Source organism: Oreochromis aureus, linkage group 19 (genome assembly GCF_013358895.1).
Source record: "Oreochromis aureus strain Israel breed Guangdong linkage group 19, ZZ_aureus, whole genome shotgun sequence".
NCBI lineage: Eukaryota > Metazoa > Chordata > Actinopteri > Cichliformes > Cichlidae > Oreochromis > Oreochromis aureus.
In genome coordinates, this window is record NC_052960.1 from 23,053,184 (window position 1) to 23,076,610 (window position 23,427).

The following is a 23,427-nucleotide window of genomic DNA, read 5'->3' on the forward strand; positions in this document are numbered from 1 at the left end:
TGTATTTCTTCCGAAGGAAACAGAGCACGCTCATACAGAAGGGCGGACTAAAACAACACGGAAACTTCAAGCAGAAACAACAAAGCTGTCTGTTTTTGCGAGTTAGCAGCTCGGCCGCAGAGCTATTCGTCTGTCCATGCTGCGGCTGCTGTGCCGGAGTTCGGCGGGGAGCCAGACGCTAGTGCGATGGGCACGGAGGTCACAGAGGGGAGGCGGCCTCCTCCTGCACCGCGCTCTGTCTTGCACCTCCAGCCGTCGCTGTCACGGTACCGGTTCGGGTGAAGTTAATGGTCAGCCCGCAGAGAACGGCTCCAGTAACGCACTGTACCGGGATTCGGTGCTTTTGCCAAAGACAGAGTTCCCGATGAAACTGACCGGGCAGAAGCTTCTGGACCGAGAACTCCAAATACAACAGGTACAGCAGGCTAACGAAATCTCATTCAAAAATTGTCAAATTCTATTTTTTTTTTTGTTCCTTACTAAGTGGTTCCGATAAAGTACAACACACGAATAGTTTATACTTTTGTTTAGCATTTAGTCTTTAATTCGGCATTACTGTTCAGGCCCACAGCTATATCATTGTTACTTTTAACTAGTCCTGATTTCAATTTTGAGTTGAAACATGCAGATCATTGCAACGACAAGGCAGTTTAAAGTGCTATTCATAAAATATTAAAGGGATTACTGTAACATTGTTAGCACAAGACATTATAAGAAAATTTACAAAGAAAGTAAAAGAAGAAAATAAAACTATTTTGACTTGAGAAAATTACAAAATAACACAAATGAGTAAAAGTTACAGGATTGGGATTACTAAGCCTGGTCACACGTGATAAAAGACTTATATCATGCCTTCATACATATTGGAAATAGCTCACTCTAGATTTAATAGATATTAATACTTGTTTTTTGCAGGAGTGTGGTTTTGCAGATTTGTACTCATGGCAGCGGGAGAGGAAGGCCAAGAATAAGTTCTGCCTTCATGATGGACCTCCGTATGCTAATGGAGACCCTCATGTTGGACACGCTCTCAATAAGGTAAAAGTGAAAACCTTTCAGCTTTCTATCATCAAGTCCTCCAATGAAAATTGATTTGCAAATATAACGTTACACCACAAAACATATGTGTAGAATAATGAGTGCATTTTACGAGGAAAACAAAAGCATCTTTGTACGTAAGGTCACATCCATCCATTCATTTTCTTTCACTTATCCAATTCAGCATTGTAGTTGAGCTGGAGCCTACCCCAGCTGTCACACCCTGGACAGATCACCTACCTGCCAACCAACCCTGACCCACCTTTAGTCTTTTTAAATCCCAAAATTGTGTCACTGTTCATTATAAAAGTTATACTAGCCCTTTAAATATCAACTGTTAAAGATAACATTTTGTACTCCAAGATTTCTCCTGGATGTCTCTGCATAGTAAGAATCCTTTTTGATAATAAGTTTACAACAAAACTCATCAGACTTATTTTGTTAAAGGAACTCTGTCTGAGTCCAGTTAAAAGGAAATACATTCCAAAGGAATTTGAGACTGGGAAGGTTAAAGTAACAAGGAAGTAGTATATTTCACCTACTCTTCCTCCTACGGTGAAAGAGGTGAAAGTCTCCCAAGTAACAAATTCTTAAGACAGAGTGTTTGGTTGCGAACAATGGCGTATTTGGTGGAAATGTTATTGAAAGCTTTAAATGTTTGTTTCTTTCCATTCTGAGTCAGTGCAGTCTTCCTGAAGACACCTACAAAAAAAAAAAGACTGATTTACCACCTTTGTCTGCGAATAGTTACAACAACATTACTATAGCTAATGAAACCATTCAAAATGTTCCCTTCTTGCTATCAATATTTTCTGAGTCACAGAGAGGTTGGTCCAAATTTGTTGCATTTTTCTTATTTTTTCTTACTTTATCCTTCCCTCATGATTTGTAAATATTTACTAGCTTCTCAATTATTATTCCATTCAGATCCTGAAGGACATCCGTAACCGTTTTGAGATGCTAAGAGGGCGGCAGGTGCACTACATCCCAGGGTGGGACTGTCACGGCCTCCCCATTGAGCTGAAGGCTCTGGGAGACCTGGGGACGAGCGGCCTTAGTCCTCTGCAGATCAGACAGAAAGGTGAGAAGAAGAAGGAGGAAGTAGAAGGAGGGGCAAGGCTTTTTCTGGTGACTTTTATTCAGATTTTATGCAGCTGCTTTTTGGTTTGTCTCATCCAGCGCGGGAGTTTGCAGAGGGAGCGATAGCCCGCCAGAAAGCTGCTTTCCAGCGCTGGGGGGTGATGGCTGATTGGGATCAGTGCTACTACACTTTTGATGGCACCTACGAGGCTGCTCAGCTGAAAGTCTTCCAAGAGATGCACAGTAAGGTGGGTGATGATCTGATCCAAACATCAGCCAGTGTCACAGTAGAGTGATGTACCTACAAATTAAGTTCAGCATGAACAGGCTTTCTTTGTGTCAGCTGGATTAACAGAATCCAAAACCCCAGTCAGAGAACATTTTTTATTTAATTTAAACATCAAAATGGGACTCACTGAGATATCTTTAGGTTCCAGTGTATGGTCTAATGTGGTTGTCCCTCTTTGTTCTTCAGGGGCTCATTTACCAGGACTACAAGCCTGTCTTCTGGTCGCCTTCATCCGGGTAATGCAGTTTTATTGCGGTTATTACATCTTTGTAATAATTTCTTCTAATCTTGAATCTATTGCTGCAACTTTTACAGAACAGCTCTGGCAGAAGCTGAGCTGGAGTACAACCCCGAGCATGTGAGCAGAGCCATCTATGCCACATTCCCCCTCGTCACGCTCCCACCAAAGATCGCTTCACAAAAAGGTGAAGCACACGTGTGGATAAAGCTTTTAGTCATTTTTCACCTGGTATGAAATCTCCTGACTGTGTGTGTCTGTGTGTGTGTAGGGTTGGAAAGTGTCTCTGTGTTGGTGTGGACCACCCAGCCTTGGACCATTCCTGCTAACCAGGCTGTCTGCTACATGCCAAATGCCCAGTAAGGAACAGCACCACTGAAACACTGGAGACTCGTCCAACTTGGCCTCATTGCAAAATGTGACACAGTCGTGAAAAAAGCAAACGATTTGTTTCTGTTTATAAGATGTCATCATGACTTTATTACCTAAACCTAAGAGATACTTTTCCATTTCATAACTATAGAGGGTATTTGTTTGTTTGTTTTAAACCAGGGCATTTTTATTGTTCACATCTAACCCAGGCACTATTTTTATGATGTCAGTAACATTTTTGAGTCAGTGTTGTTCTGTCTTGTTTGCAGGTATTCTGTGGTGAAGAGAGCGGACAACTCTGAGAAGTTTCTGGTAGCAACTGAGCGGACGGCCAGCATAGCAGCACTGCTGGGCACAGACCTGCAGACTGTGGGCACCTTCACAGGTAACACACAGTGTCTGAAGCATCACCTTACCAGGTGCAGCCGTGATACTTCCTGCAGTGGAAATGAGCTGTTAACAAAAATAATCCAGGTTGAATTTTGGGGAAATAAAATTCTTCTCTGTATTTTTCCTTCTGCGTCCCATCAGTGGACCCTGCACCAAAGTTTGAGAACCACTTCTGTTTGAGAACATGAGCAGAGTTGTTTATCCATCTTTTTCCTCCCCTAGGCTCCCTGCTTGAAGGTGGGATCTGCAAACATCCCACAATTCCTGACAAGCAAGTGCCATTGCTGCCAGCTAATCACGTGACCATGGTGAAGGGAACTGGATTGGTTCACACGGCACCGGCGCACGGCATGGAGGACTACAGTGTGGCCTCGCAGTTTAAACTGCCTGTGGTATGTTCTGTGTGTAAAAACTAAAAATCCCAACAGTCAAGAAAAAACTTGTGGGTATATGGAGGCCCCAAAGAGCCAAAAGTAGGAAGAAATACAGAAAAAAACATATTTCTGGGGAAATAACTAAGGTGAAAATACAGAAATATATAAAAAATGCAACTAGAAATTTATTTTATTTTTTTTATATATTTTTTTTGTACACACACACACACACAGACTTTTTTTTTTTTTAATTTTTGACTTATGAAAGCTTTGTGGAGTAGGCAGAAATCTGTGAAAAGCAAATAAAATACAAAAAGGGATTTTCATGTATCAGTATGGCCAATATACATGCAAGGAGATTTTTATTTAACAGTTTGGATCATGTTTGTTGAATAATGTGGCTACAGTATGTGATAAAACCTTTGTGCACATTATTCTTCTACCAAAGGAATGTATGGTGGATGAAGACGGGAAATTCAATGAATTAGCTGGAGCTGAACTACAGAAGCTTTCTGTAATGACAGAAGGAAACGATAAAGGTACAAAAACATGGACAAGAGGGCAGAACACGGGGTTTCTACAGGCTGCTAAAAAATAAGCACATTAAAAAATCCAATAATCTGGAATTTAGACATTAAAGTTTTTTAAAATAATATTGTTAATCAAGATAGAAAAATATTTTGAAAATTAGTTTGTTTCTTGTTTGATGGATGTATCTGATGCTTGCTTCACTCAGTGATTTCAATGCTGAAGCAGTGCAATGCTCTGCTGAAGGAGGAGCAGTGCGTCCATAGTTACCCATATGACTGGAGGACAAAGCAACCTGTAGTCATCAGACCCAGCAAACAGTGGTTCATCAACACAGAGACACTCAAAGACAAAGCAAAGGTAAAATACATTTAGATGATTTGGACCAGATTAGTTTTTTCTTCTTTTCCTGACACTTCATTTCTTCCAGTGAGGGGGAGTGCTTCACATTTCCAGTTTTGTCTAAGGAAGTATGTACGTGGGATTTTGCAGGAGGCCCTGCAGAAGGTGCGCGTTTTGCCCGAGTCGGCCAGGAGCAGCCTGCTCACCATGCTGGACAGACGGACATACTGGTGCATCTCCAGGCAGCGCAGCTGGGGCGTCCCCATCCCCGTCTTCTACCATAAAGAAAGTGGAGAGGCTCTCATCAACAAGTAAAGCCAACAAACACATTCATAATAAAACACACACACCAACAGCCGCATGCACATATTTACTGTATTTGCTTGAAATTGCTCTTTTTTTTCTTCTTCTTTTAAAAAACAAACAAACATGTGATTCTTTGACCTTTACAGATACACTGTGTCCCACATCGCACAGCTCTTCAAAGAAAAGGGCAGCGACTGTTGGTGGGAGCTTCCCATTGAGACCCTGCTGCCTCCCGAGGTGCTCAAGAAGGTGCGTAAACTAATGTGTGGAAACTGCTAACAATCAGATATTACTGATAACAGGGTTCTCACTGTCATCCATGTCATCATTGATGTCATTGCCAGTGGCATCCCTTCCCATCCTCAAGCATTCTCAACTTTGCTGTCCTACTTTTTAGACAACAGCATTTTTGTTAAATTTACAACTACTTTAGGAAAAATGTGCAACAGTGTTACAGCCCTCTTGGGGTCTATTTCTAAACCAGTGTACAAGCTTAGGAGCAAACCTACTGGTGCATCAAACCCAGTGTGTGTCCACACAGGGGGCCGTAAATCAGATTTTTCTTGGATTAACAGGCCTCCATGTTGGGACCCATTTTTATTAATGACATTTGCAAGGACATCTAAGCAAAAGTACACCTCTATGCTGATGATGGTGTCATTCATGCATATGCTTCTTATCTATATCTATAAACCAATGTTGAGTACATTTCCACTTTACCTCTACACCCTTCTGTCTCTACTCCGGTAAGTTACCAGCTACACTTCAAATGGTGGCTGGACTTCGATAAGTCTGGGAAAAGCCTTTTCTTATGCACTGTGAACAAGGAAAAACTGAAACTATATCAATTAATGATTTTAAAGGCATCATAGGGACTGTGGTTAAGGGCACATGGCTTTACTCTTGGCAATATTTTTTCTTTAATTTTTTTTCTCTAAGAGAATATATGAGATGTTTTTCTCGTGAATGTATGACTTATCACAGTTTTTCTGTGAATATATATTTGTCTCAGAGTAAAGCAGGTGCAGTGAGTGATTATGTTCGTGGAGAAGACGTCCTGGACATTTGGTTTGACAGTGGAGCGTCGTGGGCAGCAGTGCTCGAAGGTACATTTGAAATTTCTTCAATTTGTCCTGTTATGCAGATCATGTAGAAGTATAAATGGATTTTGTTAATTTTGTAAAAACCTCTCTGAGGACATTGAAAATGATCGTCTCAGAGCAGCAGAACACGTCTGTGACTGAAGGTTTCCAAGTGCCTCTAATCAAACCTCCTGTTATTAGTTTTATTAGGGACAAAGTTACTTGAAGCTACTTTGTGTAGTCCGACATGCCAGTTAAGCTGCTTTGCAAAGCATCATTAGTGAGAGTGGGCTAGTCAGAGTCCTGGATTAGCAAACCTCAGCACATCACAGATACCGGACAAGGTGGTTGGATTTATTTATCTGTTTTTAGAACTGGAAGAAATTCCTGCTCACTGTCAGGGTCAGAAGTAGGAAAAAATGAAAACCGGTTAATAAGTTTGACTAAAAGTTAAAACTGGTAATAGTATGGAAACTGTTAACTAGATGTATATAAGTTTGGATAAAGAAGGGAAATCGTTCACTAAACACACTGGGTAAAAAGTTAAAATAGCAGAAATTACACACTTTATTAGGTATACCTGTTAAACACCTGCCTCGTGTCAACGGTTCAGGCTGCAGGTGGCGTAATCGGGTGGGGGATTATTATTCAGCACATTTTGGGTCAAAATTTGCCGAGGAGTGTGAGTGGAGTTAATGTTTTTTAATAGCAATTCAACCAATATTAGAGTTGGATCGTGCTCACTTTGAACTGTCTGCATATTAAAGGTATTTTTGAACTACTACCACATGGCGCAGTAGCTTTGTTTTGCTCCAGGAGATTCAAATAGACACTTATTTGCTGAAGTATGAGAGTTTTCCCATCATCTGTGTGGTTGTGTTGTCATTTGTAGAGGAAATGGAGGAAAACTCTGGTGAGCCTGAGTCACGTCTCAGCTGGGCTCCAGAAATCTCTGGTTACAGGTTGTTCGATCATTCAGCTACAGGGACAGGCACTCTAGTCTTTGTATTATAGTCATTTATTTTCTTTTTTGTCTCTTTCCATGTTCTCTTGTACTTTTTACCTCTTTTTACCTTTATCAAATATCCCAAAAGATTTTAATGATGTCACTTGCATCACTTATCACTTGCTTACCAGCCAACCCATTTCTTCCTTCCACTCCATCAGAGTGCCTCAGTACTGCCAGTACTCAGTAATGTCTTTTGATGAACATTTTGTTCAGTTGGAAGATTGTAACTGATGAGCACAGCATGAATCTCAGCACCCTGCCTTTTATGACTCCCTTTCAAAAACATTCAGGACACTGAGAGTGTTGATAAGTCTGGGCCAATCTCCCATTGGCCCATGGGAGATTAATTTGTAAAGGCTTTGAAGATGTATTAATAATTTGTTATTATGATTATTATTGTTAGCTTAAAATGGCTCGCAAATCATTGCAAATGCTGATCTCATATTTTAGCTCAATTGGATGAGCAGGTCCTTTGCCGCATGTCTCCCCCTCTCTCTTTCCCTCTGCTTTCCTGCCAGTCTTCAGTGCATCTATCTAATAAAGCTGAAAAAAGGCTAAAAAATGTAAAAAATAGATTTTTTTTAATATATATATGTATATAAAGCATTCCTTTTTGGGGGACATACTGGGTTGCAGCTGCTGTCTTCTTCTTTCTCCCTTTGCATGCAGGATGTAGAGGTCACCTCAGCTCTCTGCATAGTAGATGATGTGCTTTTCCCGGATTGGGCTGAACTCTGCTCTTCTCTTGGTTCTTGGTCTTTGTGGATTTGTTTATTCAGGGTGGAGGTGAACGACAGTGAAAACTGCTTGTGATGCTGTCTGTGCAAAGCTTCTAACAGTGGCTGCTCTCTGGTCTTTTTCAGACATTTCTGTCTTCTGGAACAAAATGCATATTTTGTGCGACTAATTTCCAATATCACAGAGTGTCAAGATTGATTTTGACCCTTTTCTCTCACAGCGGAGTCAGACTCTCGGGCTGACGTTTATGTGGAGGGAAAGGACCAGATTGGAGGCTGGTTTCAGTCATCGCTACTCACCAGTGTGGCTGTCAGGAACAAGGCACCTTACAAGTGAGCGTGCCTTCCACTTGCTACACAGATGATGATGATACACAGAAGGAAAGTGTCTGAAAAATGAATATTGTTGCAGGTCTCTTGTGGTCCACGGCTTTGCAGTCAGTGAGAAAGGAGAGAAGATGTCCAAGTCGGTGGGCAACGTTGTGGATCCTGATGTGGTCATTAATGGAGGGAAGGTAACAGACGAAGACTTTTCAACTTACTCTAGATTTGAAATTAGGATAAAGTTAAATAAAGGACAGTTATTGACTACAATCTACATGTTGTGTCAGAACTACACTCTGCAAATGTAGAACTTCACGCATCAAAGATTTCCAGTTGTGATTCTTTGATTTTACCATTTCCTCGTTTGGCACTTTAAAAAACAAACAAAAAAGATTTTAAATGGAGCTGAAACTGAGAAGATAAATTTGCATTTCTGTGTAGAAACTTTCTAAACTGTCATCTTTGCCAGGGCCCCACTGAGCCAGCCTACGGGGCAGACGTGCTCCGCTGGTGGGTGGCAGAGTCGAACGTCTTCTCTGAGGTCCAGATTGGCCCCTCTGTGCTCAACTCAGCCCGGGACAGTATCAGTAAGGTACTGTAAGGTGCAGTTTATCTGCTCGCCACATTCATCTCACCTGCTGCACCTCCTCTCATGGCTGTTGTTTGCCTTCCAGCTGAGGAACACTCTGAAATTCCTGCTCGGAAACCTGCAGGGCTTCGACCCACGACTGCAGGCTGTGGATCCCAAACAGATGCACTACATCGACCAGTACATGCTGCACCTGCTGCGCGAGTACAGCATCAAGGTGTGTTTAAGGTGTAGTTCCATCCAACTAATGAAACGAGCACATTTGTGCCCCCTGCTGACGTCTCTTTGTTCCCAGGTTACAGACGCCTACAGCGAGTTTGATGCTGGCAGGGTCATCCGTGTGCTGCAGGCCTTCATAACCAGAGAGCTCTCCAGCTTCTACTTCAGCATCATCAAGGACAGGTAACATGTCAGAACATGTTAAAGATTCCTTTGCCTCCAGTAGCTTTGTTCATGTCTTTGTCTCTCCGTGGGTCAGACTGTACTGCGATGCAGAGGACTCGTTGGGTCGAAGATCCTGCCAGACGGTTTTAGAGGAAATTCTGGATGGCGTGACGAGATCCATCGCTCCGATCTTGCCACATATGGCTGAAGAGGTGTACCTGCACGCACCAGGACATGACGGTACGTGTCTTTCGATTTTCTGTGGTTACTCTTTTACTGCCCCATGCATTCTCCACCACACAGCCTTTCTATGTTTTCTGTTTCAACAGAAGGGGAGACATTATTTAAAAGTGGCTGGATTAAAAGCAGCTCTGTGTGGCGGCGACCAGGATTAGAGGAGGCTGTGGAAGGAGCGTGTGCCATCAGGGACTGCTTCCTGTCTTCCATTCCTGGCAAAAACGCTGCCAGGTACGACCTCACTGTCGCCATCGAACCAGGTCTCCTGTTCGAACTCATGGAGGTAAGCTGGCTCTGCATATAAACTGAACTGAAGTGTATGCTACAGTGCAGAAGGACTGTGTGACAGAAACTCCCATGGGTTTGTTTTTGTGTTGGTTTTGTTAACATCAAAGAAATAGATATAGACTTTAAACTGACCTAGAGTTGCTGTATTTAGGTCATCTGTTGCAGTGTACTGCACTAGTACTAGTGTAGGTGTAGGGTAGTATGTGTTAGTGAACAACCTGCTGAGCTCAGCAAGCTGTGAAAGAAGCCGGCTGCCGGAGTGAAGGGACGTCCCTGATTACTAATTTCTTAATCAATTAAATTTAGACTAGTAAACTTGTTTTAAAGGAAGACGTGTGAGAGTCTGCCAACCTCAGAACATTATGTATGATGATGCTAGTTTCTCCTCATTCTTAGTTTCACCTTGAAGCAGAGAGAAGAGAAATATGAATCAATTTGATGGGAACATGTTGCATCACTCTAAGCATGATAAACGCTTCCCAATATGCTCATCTCAAGCATAACAGTGAGAAAATAAATTGTCTGAGTTTCTCACTCATCTTGATTCATTTTGAGCAGAGTTTGGAAAAACTTTTGCAGTAATCACAAAACAACTTAGAATAGGAGAATAAAGATTGGCCCATCATCACCAAAACCCCATCCAGCGTTTTTTAAAGTCATAAACGGACTGAAATCCAATTTAAATATCAGTTCATATCTGGCTGATTTTACAAGATGTTATGTCACTTTGTTTAATTACGGCATCAATTACAGCCATCACCTTTACCGGGACAGCTGCTGTTGTGCACTGAAATTGAAAAACTGAAATTGTATTTCTGGTGCCTCATATTAGCACTCAATTAAAACATTGTGCATTTTTTGATTTGTGAAACACTGAGCACTACTTCGTACTTGAATTTTTTAAATATATATAATATATATACTCCTGCCATCATCCACTTTCCTTCCAGTCTCTCCAGGAGGAGCCCACCTCCACCACCTCCCAGCTGGCTGAGCTGATGATGGCGGCTCGGGTCAACCTGGCCACAAAGATGCCTCGAGACCTGGATCCGGAGGCTCTGCTGAACCATGGCACCTTCCTCATCAACCTGGAGGGTGAGGACCTTTAGCCCCAAACTCCCAGATAAGCATAACAGTAGCTGATGGCTGTCACAGCAACGCTTTTTCCCTACCAGTGTGTAAACATGTTTATTTCTGCTTGGAAGTTAACATGGAAGCCTGTGTAGATTCACTCACTCAAGTGATCATAAGACATTTTTGATTCCTGTGTTGTTTTAAGTGCAGGATGTTGATGCCTTACCTTTTTTCAGTATGCAACCATAGAAATCTATATTTTGTCACTTAAAGTAAGGTTTCGGTGTTGAAATTACTTTTATTCAAACTGCTTTGACAGTTTTTTGCATTTCTATACATTTACAGACCTGCAAATCTTCAAGTTTCACACCAGAGTCTGTCTGTGTTTTATCAGGTGGTGTAATCCGCGAGGAGAGCACCTACAGTATCGCAGTGACGCCCACCTCTGCTGCCCGTTGCCCGCGGTGTCGCCGCTACACCGCCAACTCAGCGGATTGCCTCTGCCCGCGCTGCCAAAGTGTCGTCTCCCAGGCTCACTGATGACCTCTGGCTCGGTTTGAAGGGCTGACCAGAGACCAGGTTTTGCACGCCCATTGGAGGCTGTAAAAAGGACTAAAATCATCTGCTGTCGTGCCGTAGTTCTCTCTGAGGACTGCTTATTGGAAGAAAAACGAAGCCTCAGCTCAGCACAGGAAGGCAACAAAGCATCTGGTCTCTGAAATGTGTTTTAACAAATGTAAAAAGATGGTCTATAGGTGGGGTTTTCCATTCAGAGACCTTACGTGTGTCTGCGTTCTTTTTAAAAAAAATATGCTACAGCCATATTTCACCCCAAAGGCAAGTGCACACTCGTCTCCTCTGGTTTGTAGCGTTTAGTATTTCTCATTTTCTCCCCTAATCTAAACCATTTTTGGTATGAGTTGCCAAGTTTTGGAGCTTTAGAGATGTTTGTCTCTTCTATTAATGATGTAATAGTAAAAAACCTCGTAATTGTGTTAGAGACACAAGTTTGGGTTGTGTGGTTTGCCTGAGTCTCCAGTTACACCTTAAAACAATCACTTTATCAGCATCCACAGGCTAATTTGTCAGAAGTGCATTTGGATGTAGCGCCCTCAGTTCTCCCTCCCTTGTGTAAAGCACCAAATAAAATGTGCCTCAGATACGTTGGCAGTTCTGGTGTCAGCAAAGCTGTACAATCTTGATTGCACTTTGTTATTTAAAAAACAATTGAATTTAATATATGGTGCTCCTGTTATGAACGTCTTGGCCACCATATTTTTGAGATTTTAAAAAGTCTTAAAATGCACTGAACTAACTATTCTAAATTGTAAGCTTGCAATCAGTTTTTTCCTGACATTATAATTTAAAGATCATCAGGAATCCTGTGCAGAGCTATGGATATGAACAGTTTCATGTAAGCACTGTTCATTTGTACCAAAACTACACCCTCCAAACGAATGACCATGAAGAACTAAGCGTTTACATACTCATGACAGGCTGTAAATGTTGATGTTATCTAGCTGCAAGCTTCTTTTGGTGGTGCATTCAGATCATACCTGATCATAAGGTTTGTGGATATTTTCTTTTTCAAAAATGTATTTCCCTGTTTAGATCTGTCGTATTCTGGGGAAGGCAGATGTCAAATCCATGTGATTAAATGGCTCCACAAACCAGAGGAGATATGAGTGTTTGATTTAGTTGCTCCTTTTACTGTATGGGAAAGAATGCACTACAGAGAGTCACTGTGTGACAGCAAACTGATGCTGGTGGGTACTTCTCCTTTGTATCATAGCTTGTGTTCCTTGTAAACTTAAAGAATTCAAAGTTGTCTGAATTATAAATGAAAAAATAAAGAACGGGTCTTCACAGACTCGTGTTCTCTAAGCTTTAAGAAGCATGTTTATTCTGTGTGGGAGCAGCTGGTGTACAGGCACAGCTATTAAAGTTCAGTCTGCATATATAAATAAAAAAATCAGGTCCATTTTTCTTGCTAATACATTTCTGATCTGTGACGAAGAGGAGTCGTCGTCTGACATGGCACACAGGGTGTCTGACTTTAACGTGAGTACTAACACAAATATTTAATCTCATTTGCTGTCACATGCAGGGAAATAAGATGGATTAAAAAAACGATTAAAAGCCTCTGAATCCACCGTGTTTAACACCACCTATGATTACTGAGCAGAACAACAAAACATCCAAACGGGGGTGAGAAAGTACTTTATCCTCTTCCTCTCTGACAGTCTCTCACATTCCAACTATCTGCAGCATCCCCCCTTCAGTCCTCTGTGGTGAGGACCTCTACGGCCTCCAGCAGGTGGAGGGCCAGACTGTACTGAGCGTGGTTCTCTGGCAGTATCTCGATCAGACGACCGACCAGTCGGCTGGTCTGGGGCAGCGGGATCAGGGGACACCGCAGCTCATGTGGGTCCTGCAAAATAAACCACACTTCCAGTTAAAAATGACCAGATAATATATTTTTTCTAATTTATTACAGTCTCACCAATGACTTCAGTCAGTTTTTATATCTGCAAGTAATAATAAATCTGCCCATTCTCACTCCCAGGATTTTAATTTGTGCTGCTTTTTTCTAATTCTAAATACAGACAAAACTGACATCATTGCATCAATTTCAGAAAGAGCAGCTCACAGGGCATGGTCTGCTCATTGGGTGTCTCTCCAGTCTTTTAGGGTCATTGTGAACTGACTCACTCTTAAACCAGCAGTTTTTGCTCCCTAAACCAAACCAGCAGAAACTGGATGTAACTGAACTGAAGTTTAAAGTTTTTGAGGTCATTTGAATTCTATTAAAAAGTTCTTATAAAGCCTTAAATTGAACCTATTGTGATTTTAATGGCTAATTATTCATGTTGGACACTCATGACTGTACCGACTTGAGCAAAAGTGAAGCAGTTAAACAGTTTCATGTTATAGATGAAATATAGAGAATCTGTCATCGTAAACAGAACTCAGCAGTGACTACATTTTAAAGAAACAAAAAGGAGAAACTGCGGTGCCAAATTCAGTTGAGCAATAGAAAAAAAAAAAAAAAACAACCCACACCGGCTCTTTGGGGACACCAAAGGTTCCTATTTGTTTCTGAAAATACATAAACGTAGAGTTCAAAGACTCTTACCCTGTATGTACCCTCTAACTATGTGCTTTAGTTCTCCAAGCACTACTTGCAAATAACTCTTTAGGAAAAGAACAGACTGTAGTGTTGGGATCTCACCATCGCCTTCAGCCACGTGCAGAGGGTGGGGGGGAGGCGGGCCAGCAGCTCCATGGCGGCCTGCGTCTGGTTCTGGCTGTGAAGAAGTGAGTAGCTCAGCCTCTGACCCGTCAGCACCAACAGCTGGGAGCCCAAAACATCCTTATCTTCCACCTCTAACATCACCTGAGGACGGAGAGATGAATTGCTTTAAGACCAGAAAAATCAAACAAGTTTTCGTGATCTACAGTTTGTGGCTACAAATCTCTTCAAATAACCACACCTAACCAAGTAGTCTTGGTGCCTAAAGTGAGTTTAAGCAAGTTTTCATGGTCTACAAGGAAACGTAGACCATGAAAACTACTGTATACAAGAAAAAGTTTCCAACCTCTTCTGCCCGAAGATCCAGTCCTTGGCTGTAGAGCTCACATACGAGATGCCGCCGCAGGATGTCTGGGTTGACCTGCAGCAGAGAGCCAAGCTCTAAACACAGCGAGGGCCACCACTCGGCTTTGGGTCCGCTTGAAGGAAGTGGGGTGGAGCTGGAGGGATCATCTATAGCCTGAACCCAACCGGTCAGCACCCGCAGGAGGAACTGAAACAGAGGACAAAGTGGAACAGCAGGAGATGAAGCGATGGGTGTGGAACATCATTGTCCGATTATTGTCTGCATTTTGTTCCACCTCTTACCTCCTGTCGCACAGAGACCAAACCTGGGTCCATATCTCCGCTGGGCATCAGCTGGATGGTCGTCAGGTCTCTGAAGAAAGCATTCTTACCCTGCAAACACACATGTGACACAAATAGATATTAGAAATGTCGGCTGGTATCATTTGTGATCTGTATCTGCCAGCACCGGAGTACCAGCAACTGCATTTTTCCTAATGGCAACTTGAGACTGGCTACAAAACGTGAATCACCCCTTGCAGCCTGATTACAGCCTGGATTTGGATTTACAGAAAGGTGATTTGTTTGTATAACTCTCTGGTTTACATTGTATTAATGCTTAACGTTTGCATCATTAAGGATGAGGCCGCTGGAACTGTCAGGTCACTGTAGTGGTCAGCTGTATGCTCGGCTTCACCTCCCATAACTAAAATCACTTAACTGGACCTCTCAACTGTTAGCACAGTTAATGTTACAGTAAGCTAACCATACAGTAAACTTTCTAACCCACCTATTTGCCAATTGCTGATAACTTAGTACTCCCTACTGTCATCCAGATGTCGTCACATCTAACTCCAAAAAACATGGAGGTGTCTTTATGGAGACTTCAGAACCTCCAGTGGGTGATGGATGGATTCAAATGCAGCGGTGAGTGTCCCTCCATGTCAGTTTATGTCTACGTTTTTGTTCTAAACTTTGTCAGAGTGTCGATCTCCTCACCTTGCTATCAAAAAGGCTGAATGGTTTGACCTTGACACTGAAGGTCATAGCAGCATGTAGCAGGGATGCTAACAGGCAGTGGTGCTGGACCAGCGGGTAGTGAACACCTCTTTGCTCCAGGGCAAGTTCAGCAATGGAAGCTGGACCCTCGGCTCCAGACCACGCCTCCTCGATGGACAACTCTGGGGCAGAAACCTCCTCCACCGCCGAGTCCGCCTGCACGGAAAAGGAAAAGAACGGCTAATGAGAGGAATCATTTTCCATTACACATAATCATTAAGAAAAATGATATCTTTTAGAAAAACCAAAGATATGTTTTTATTGTATTCCTATTGCTTACTTTTCAAGACATTTATTTGATATTTTCAGCAAGAGTGTTCTCCACTACTGCAAGAGTACAGCAGTCATGCAGCTTACATGTCGAGGGCTTTTTATGTGAATGGCAGGAACAGGAAGAAGCCCTTTTCACACATGCATAGAATAAATCAGGTCTCTGGTGCAGATTGGGCAGTGAGGGTGGTATTAGTAGCTGTTTTGATCAGGCAGCAGGCGAAACAAAACCTAACAACTAGAAATGCTTTCCCATTATATTAGACTAAAATCCCATTTCTATAAGCCTAACAAACTTCCTACTGTTGTCGTTCAGTGTTTCACTGCCATGCTGACCACTCTCCATGCTATCACTCTGCTGTCTCCTTTACTTGCATAAAACTTCATAAAAGAAAAAAGGCACTGATTCCTAACCAACACTCCAGTCACCTCCATGAGGATATTCAGCAGCTGGACGCAGCAGCCCAGGAAGGACGTCATCGCTTTGTCTCCCATCCCGACATCCTGCACAAAAATTCACAGATCTTTACAACATGTTTTAAATCCGAATATTTGTATGGACTAATACATTTACAGATAAATAAACATTTTGAATAGAATCGGTGCTGATATGTAACTCTTACCCGTCGACACAAGCGATCTTTGGGTGCTTTCCCCACCTGTTTCAAAATAAATCAATAAAATAAGAGATTTCATTCTGTACAAAGTCCCGACACAGTGACAGAGATCAGCTCGACTCATTATGACCAGAACTTACTTTCTCCATGAGAAAGGTTGCTGCTGACAAACGCTTGACAATGAATGTGCTCCACATCATCGTACAAACTCCTGTGAAGAGTTAAGACATGCTGACTTCAGGGGAGGTACTGACTTCTAAAGCATGCATTCTATTATTGGATCAATAAAACAGACCGAAAGCCAGTGTGGTACTAACCTTGCTGAATATGAGGACTGGAGACCATCTTCAAATGTTCCACAGACCAGCAGAGATATCGACCCTCCTATGAAGAGAAGCAGGTGTGAGATCAGACTGAAGAGCCTGTTCAGGTCTTTATGAGAGTTTGCACTTTCTACTATTAAATACAGTATGTGTTAGTTTGCGCACAGATAGAAGGTTTACAATGCTGCACCTGTACCCATAAAAAAGTCAAAAACCTCAAGTAAATTTAGCTAATCTTCCCTTCAAGTCTGTCTGCTGCTGCTACATTTTCACTAGTTTTTGCTGTGAGTGATCTTAAACATAGCAGCAGTGTTTGAAATGGTGCAGAAGAGCACACCTTGGAAGAGAAGTATGCTAATGCTTAATCTGGGAAAGCTTTTTCCTTCTTATGGGTGGAGACGTGTGACTTTTTGATAACACATTGTGTGTGTGCTTGTGTATTTGCACACCTCTGGGTCTTTGTTCCACTGCACCACATACTCCCAGCAGCAGTGGGCGAAGAGAAAATCAGGTGAGAGAGAGTGTGGGAACCGCTGGCATAGCGCTAACAGCAACTCTGGAAAACACAGAAGAAAACAGAGGCTGATTTGGATTCAGGTTCCATGAAACAATGTTTACTGCTGAACAGGAAATATGACTAATTTGCCTGTCTTCAGATTACTGTGATTATTTGATCATTAACCAAACCTTGATCATTATGAATAAATACCATACAATGCTATTGTCTTCTGTTAGCCAAGGAGGACTGTCAGACCACATGTTAACTGTAGGAAGATCTTTCTACACAAATGTCCAATTTCTACTTTCGATATTCTTGGACTTTAGCAGACTCATGTGCCCAGCTAGAGTCCTAAATATTTATAGCAACAGACAGTTTTAATTTGATGATCATTGGTTTGACTGTGGACTGTAGGTTGGATGCTTTTAGATGACCAGACCAGCATTGAGAACAAGCTTACGTTTAATAAGAAAGTTCATAGTGTCATCTGCATAAAAACATATATTACTGATACAGAGGTCCAAAAATAAGCTAAGTAATCTATTTCCATTATTTTAATTTTTGCCTTTTTGAATTTGATTTTTTTTAAATCACGACAAACAACAACACAGCTGAAGCCACAACATTATTCTAGGATTTTCAAGTTAAAATATATCTCAAAATTGCCCGGAAAGACTAACATACCAAACGTGTGTTAATGTCTTAGTCCTCACCTGCTGTCCTGTCTGTGTCCTCTTGGTTTTTCTCCTTCTCATGTCTTTCTTCTTCGTCTCTCTGCTCCACATTGTCATCTGCTTCTTTATTTCCCCTTTTCTGGAGGATTTCCTTCAGCCGCTCTGGGGAAATGTCTTGTCTAAACACCCACTTAGAGACACTGTCGGCAATACCGCCTGAAACAGACAAAAGCAAACAGTGAATGTATTTGAAATTACTAACTAGGCTTTGGTCAGGCAGTGTATTTGAATGGGTTGTGGCAGTCGTTCCAGATTCCCACACTCCAAAGAAGAATGCAGCCATCAGGGGAAAACTATGGACAATATCATCAAGACACTGAATTCATGGAGAGAAGAAGTTAAAAAAACAAGGAGTAACTGAGGCGAGAACAGCGTTACAGTGCATTTGAATACATTTATGAAGTGATGAAAAACCAAGAAAGGAAACATGACAAGTAAAAAATGAACTCATACACCTTGAAGTCTCCCTGAACTTATTTTTCTCTACCTGTGCCTCCCTCCAGCAATGTTTTAATAGAGCACTGAACTGTAGCGCCCCCTGTTGCTCCTGGTGGAGGAGGCACCAACAGCAGAGTCTGCAGCACCAGCACGTCTTCCAGCTGGCGAACACACACCACCCACTGCTCCAACTCCAGTGACACTGCCTCCCACTCTGACTGAAACTGACACACACACACACACACACACACACACACACACACACACACACACACACACACACACACACATTAGTGTTGGCTGATTTTAAAGGGGGTTATGTTCCTATTTTTTGCTTAAGACAGTCCTCAAGTGCATGACGCTTCTCCACCTTGCTATCAGCTCGGCTTGTGATGCTAGCTTTAGCAGCGCGGTGAGTGACCAGTGCAGCCAGCAGGGCAGCTGCAGCGTTGTGGGACTGAACACATGTAGTGCGGACTTGCTGCCACCAGGGGGAGATAGACTGTGGGTCCCATGACTCCTCGACTGCACCTAAATGGAGGAAGAGAAAAAGAAGAGGCTACTCTTACTCTACTTATTCTCCTTTTCCAATCTGACAGTTACTTCTTGAGGTTAGCATTTCTTTCGATTTCTTGGTGTTCAACTGAAGAAAACCATCAGAGCACCAACCAACAACTTTGTCATCAGCACATCTAACATCAGAAACATCAGATGAATTAGCCCATCAATCATTAACATATGGAGTTGTATTGTTTAGCCTCGAGAACTACACAAACATGACCAGCCTTACAGGTACCTTTCATATTGCTGAGGGCGACAAGTAGTCTGTGGAGGTTTCGAACATTTTCCTCTGGTTTCTGTAGCACCTCCTTCTCCCGATGCAACCACACACTCAACAGCAAAGACTGACAGAAACAGGAAGTGTGAACTGAATTAATTACTGATATTTATTCAAAGACCTATTTGCAGTATATTATACACCCTAATTTCATGTGAGAACATATCAGGCTCCAGACACGCTGGGTAGACGTACGCAGACAGATAATGAAGTCCGTGTTCTTTCATTCATTAACAGTAAATACTGTATACTGATATCACAATATAAAGTGACCATTACTGAATAAATTACACACCAGTGGGTTGTGGTTCATCTTTGGCAACGATTTAAAAAGTCTCATATCAGTATTATGTAAGTATTATACAGTAAAAAATTAAAAGGCTATGCGATTATATTTAAAAATGTATGCACTATATGAGATTTGTAAGATTTCTCTCAACAGCAGCTACACATCCTGTCACATCCTGATCCCAACTTTCACCCAGTCTTTCCCACCAGCTTACCAGAAGCTGCTGTGGGCTGATGCCGGCCTGCTGTAGTGTGTAACAGACTTTATGGAGTGGACTTTTTCCACACAGACAACTCCAGAACAAGAAGTTTCCTGCAAATGACAAACAGGAAAAGTACTCAGTCTGAGTTTTGAGTGAGTGTAACAGCATTAATGTGCCTACTTATGTTGCCTGCCTTACCCAACTGGTTCCATTCAGTTTCAGACCTACGGATCACCTTAACCTCCTCATCCTCTGTGCACTCCAACTGGGAGAGAAAAGCCTGAGCAGGCAGGGGGGAGTCAGGCGAGTCCTGGGCAAACGAAACACTGGGTCTTGGTGTGAACTGGGCATAGCGCTGCAAGGTGGGTGCAACACGGGACAATTCCTCCTCTATGCCTTCAAGGGAGTCCTGCAAGGATGGAAAAAATAAATACTGGAATAGCACTGAGGTTTCAGCTCTCCACCTCTAAAGAAGCTCTTAATTTCTTTAAATTTGTGTGTGTGTGTGTGTGTGTGTGTGTGTGTGTGTGTGTGTGTGTGTGTGTGTGTGTGTGTGTGTGTGTGTGTGTGTGTGTTCTTACATTTTCAGCACTTTCCTCGACATCTGTGGCAGAATGCAGTTGCTGGATGTCTGTGTAGAGCTGCAGTAGTTTGAGCTGTGATGAGCAGAGCTGAAGTAACCCAGTATCCACTTCCTCAGGCTCTGAAGTGCAGAAACAAAAGCAGAAACAAGCCCAGGGTGATTATGACATACAAGTTCCCGACACTTTTTTCTTTCATATTACATTTCTTTCATCAGTAAACGTATATTTTACCTTGCCGTTTCAAAGTGTCATCTAAGGCACGTGTGATGTTAACAAGACAAGAGACAGGAGTGTTTTTATTTGACAGAAGAGACTCCAGTGCCTGAAAGAAAACAGAGACACTGAAGTTACAACATCATATTAAGCTGACAAGAAGAGTTTTAAGTGAATAATGGCGGCAGTGGTGTTCAGTTTGGTTGCAACCACAATTTAAAATCACTTGGAAAATAAAAGATATTTACATATAGGGCCAGTGTGCCCAAGGAGACCTGAACAGGGGCCCAGGATTGAGCTGCTGGACCAATCAGGGTTGTTCAAGTATTTGAAAAGATAAATTATTTGGGTTCCTGTCCCATGTGAAAGAAAAAGTAAAAGTTGCTTCATCATTCTTAGACTTAATGGACTTCTAATTTTAATCTGTTTTTCAATTTATATTTAGTTTTCAGTTGCAGGTTGGTTAGATTTAGGAAAAGACTGTAATTAGAGTAAAACAGGGCCATTTAAAACAATAACCACTTCAGATTTTGGTCGTACCTGCTTCTTAACTGCAGGGTGTTTGATATCTAGTAAGATGCTTCTGGCTTCACTCTCCAATATATCTAAAAGAACACAGAGTCATTAATAATATAATACTGTATAACACATGAAATATATTTGAACATGAAACCTGACATCTCTCATCCTGCATATTTTTACATTTTTAGCTTACCAAGCTCAGTGTCTCGGCTCCTTAGTAGGGTAGTGAGTTTCTTTACCAGGTGCATATCTTTGGCTCGCTCACTCTTCTTATCACTGAAATGAAAAAGACAGAAAGATGGAGTTAGAGGGGACTTTTACTGCCCTCGTGCAGTAGTTCTTTTGTTTGTGCCTTTTGGAGATTTTTGAAGGCAATTACCTGACAATAATGATAATAATAATAATAATGATAATAATAATAATAATAAGAACTTTATTTATAAAGCGCTTTCAAACAAAGTGCTGTACAACTATTTGAAACTAAAAAGATAAATAAATAAAGCGATACATAGCAATACAAGTAAAAAACACAATACAAGTTAAAAACAGTAAGAATTTAAAAACTAAAAGCCATAGAATTAAGACATGTAGGATAGGGTGAACAAATGTGTCTTCAAGGTTGTTCCACAGAAACGGGGCACGGAAAGAAAAAGCACACTCTCCAATTGTCTTTTTTCTGGCTCTAGGAACCTTTAGAAGGCCAGAGTCCTGAGATCGTAGAGCACGAGATGGAACATAAAGGTGTAAAAGGTCGGAGAGGTATGAAGGTGCCAATCCGTTTAAAGCCTTGTAGGTGAGCAGCAGGACCTTAAAATCTCCTCAAACCTGACAAGGTAGCCAATGAAGAGATCTCATTACAGAGGTAATGTGCTAAAATTTCCCAGTTCTTGTTAAAATGCAAGCAGCTGCATTTTGCACCATCTGTAGACCTCTAAAACCTTTCTTGGTAGCCCAGAAAGAAGAGCATTACAATAATCAATACGTGAAGACACAAATGCATGGACAAGAACCTCTGCAGTGTCGCTTGACAAAACTTGTCTGATTCTGGCTATGTTCCTCAAATGATAAAAGGTGGTCTTTGTTATCTCTTTTACATGAGACTCGAAGGAGAGCACCATGTCGAACCACACGCCCATATTTCTCACCGTTTGGTTATGTGTACCAATAAACTGTCAAAGGAGTTTTTGCTGTGAGTAAAATTCACAGATTTTACCTGGGTGTTACTTAACAATAATTAGCACGTATCCAAAGCCAGTCATTTACATAGCAAAGATAGCCACACAACATATTCTGGGTACCAAAACAAAACCAGTGGTCAGTCCAGAAAGTCCGTCTTTACAGCTGAAGCGTAAAATACAAATATAACATCTACTATCCAGAGGTCATGTTAACCACTGTGCCTAAACAGGTCAATCTGAACAAAAAAGAAATAAACTGGATGCCTTAGCCTTTCAAGTCTCAGGAAAGACATTGCTCATCAATGAATTACTTCTTCCCACTCCTTTTCGAGCACCTGTTGTACTAGACGACAATATGTCCCTTCATGTATATAGGCTCTATCTTGTACATATGTGAGCATATGCTCGAAACAAATGATCAATCAACCTGTGTGAATCCTATGACAAAAACTGATTTTTTTGAACCTCACAGAACCAGGAAGTTGCAGCTCTTCAGATCCAACCTAATGTCAAATATTCATAACTCTTAGTGTCAAGACTTAAGAGTTTTAAAAGGTGGGGAAAATCTGACCTAAGAAAGTGGGCAAGACTCTGAAAAACTGATTTTTTCACTGCACCTGCATTCATTTTAAACACCTACATGACAGCCTGTCCTTTTAGTCTGCGTACAAACCTGAGGGCCAGGTGGAAGGGAATGTTCACAGTCCTCAGAGCTCCTGTGATTGGATCAAGCAGACACACCTGCTGTGTGTGGAGCTGCCAACCCTGACTGGTCACACTGTTCACCCCCATCAGACGGTAACCAGCATACAGCAACCTGCAACACCACACAAACACCATACAAGCATATATTTCGTTATATTCCAACATCAGGATCATATGAGATTCTTCTACAGTAAGAAAATGTGGGAGCTTCACGGTGTGTACCTGCAATGTTTCCCTACAGTGAAAGCTCCAACCCGAGGCCCCTGTTGCATTGCCCAAACCTCCAGGATCCCCCTACGAGGGGCGTAGATGACGAGGAACAGAGCGTGGCGTCTGGGGAGGGATGCCGAGGGGGATAAATCCCGCTCGCTACGCTCCTCTGGAACCTGCAGCCAACCCAGCTGGGCATCTCTGTAACCTGGAGATAAATTTATGATTGGGACATTGTTAGTATTTTATTAATAATGACACAGGCCGAAGAAGGAATCATAGTAAAAATAAACATTACAGTGTTTAGGGCAACTCCTGCTACATTGGGATGCTCTTTAATTAATTATTTTTAAAGTAGCCCCAGCTAGAAAAGCAGCATAAGATTAAAAAATAAATCTATGAAAACAAAAAAAGGAAACATCTTCATCTGATCATCTGTATAAAGATTAGATTATCAGATTTTAAAT

General features: G+C 41.8%; 2 protein-coding genes across 5 annotated transcripts in view; one reads left to right on the top strand and one right to left on the bottom strand.

Moving 5' to 3' along the window:
- Positions 1-12,566, top strand: iars2 (isoleucyl-tRNA synthetase 2, mitochondrial). Its single transcript, XM_031742059.2, has 23 exons — positions 1-415; positions 916-1,038; positions 1,966-2,119; positions 2,218-2,366; positions 2,594-2,643; positions 2,723-2,832; positions 2,917-3,004; positions 3,287-3,402; positions 3,630-3,799; positions 4,230-4,320; positions 4,518-4,669; positions 4,802-4,962; positions 5,104-5,206; positions 5,970-6,063; positions 8,007-8,118; positions 8,198-8,300; positions 8,579-8,701; positions 8,784-8,915; positions 8,994-9,100; positions 9,177-9,322; positions 9,412-9,602; positions 10,558-10,702; positions 11,076-12,566. The coding sequence occupies exons 1-23, from the start codon at positions 137-139 to the stop codon at positions 11,219-11,221; spliced, it is 3,045 nt and encodes a 1,014-aa protein (XP_031597919.2). The 5' UTR covers positions 1-136; the 3' UTR covers positions 11,222-12,566.
- rab3gap2 (RAB3 GTPase activating protein subunit 2 (non-catalytic)) overlaps positions 12,558-23,427 on the bottom strand; it is a 21,053-nt gene continuing 10,183 nt past the window's right edge. For 2 of the 4 annotated variants that reach the window (XM_039603151.1, XM_039603150.1), the window contains exons 14-35: positions 22,973-23,168; positions 22,719-22,862; positions 21,061-21,143; positions 20,886-20,950; positions 20,364-20,454; positions 20,130-20,251; positions 19,747-19,957; positions 19,561-19,658; positions 19,016-19,124; positions 18,590-18,750; positions 18,269-18,443; positions 17,761-17,937; positions 16,998-17,104; positions 16,543-16,609; positions 16,366-16,436; positions 16,232-16,267; positions 16,038-16,112; positions 15,279-15,494; positions 14,583-14,672; positions 14,281-14,487; positions 13,914-14,078; positions 12,558-13,112 (exon numbers count right to left, since the gene is read on the bottom strand). In XM_039603151.1, coding sequence (XP_039459085.1) covers positions 12,960-13,112; positions 13,914-14,078; positions 14,281-14,487; positions 14,583-14,672; positions 15,279-15,494; positions 16,038-16,112; positions 16,232-16,267; positions 16,366-16,436; positions 16,543-16,609; positions 16,998-17,104; positions 17,761-17,937; positions 18,269-18,443; positions 18,590-18,750; positions 19,016-19,124; positions 19,561-19,658; positions 19,747-19,957; positions 20,130-20,251; positions 20,364-20,454; positions 20,886-20,950; positions 21,061-21,143; positions 22,719-22,862; positions 22,973-23,168 — 2,819 coding nt within the window. In that variant the 3' untranslated portion in view covers positions 12,558-12,959. Of the gene's footprint in view, positions 13,113-13,913; positions 14,079-14,280; positions 14,488-14,582; positions 14,673-15,278; positions 15,495-16,022; positions 16,113-16,231; positions 16,268-16,365; positions 16,437-16,542; positions 16,610-16,997; positions 17,105-17,760; positions 17,938-18,268; positions 18,444-18,589; positions 18,751-19,015; positions 19,125-19,560; positions 19,659-19,746; positions 19,958-20,129; positions 20,252-20,363; positions 20,455-20,885; positions 20,951-21,060; positions 21,144-22,718; positions 22,863-22,972; positions 23,169-23,427 lie in introns of all 4 variants that reach the window. The other 2 variants (XM_039603149.1, XM_039603148.1) reach the window with 1 other exon arrangement.

Excerpts from the sequence above, each read along its gene's own strand:
- iars2 (XM_031742059.2), top strand. The coding sequence starts at position 137 with ATGCTGCGGCTGCTGTGCCGGAGTTCGGCGGGGAGCCAGACGCTAGTG. Across the intron at positions 1,039-1,965 it reads TTGGACACGCTCTCAATAAG|ATCCTGAAGGACATCCGTAA; the intron begins GTAAAAGTGAAA and ends TATTCCATTCAG. Across the intron at positions 3,800-4,229 it reads CGCAGTTTAAACTGCCTGTG|GAATGTATGGTGGATGAAGA; the intron begins GTATGTTCTGTG and ends CTTCTACCAAAG.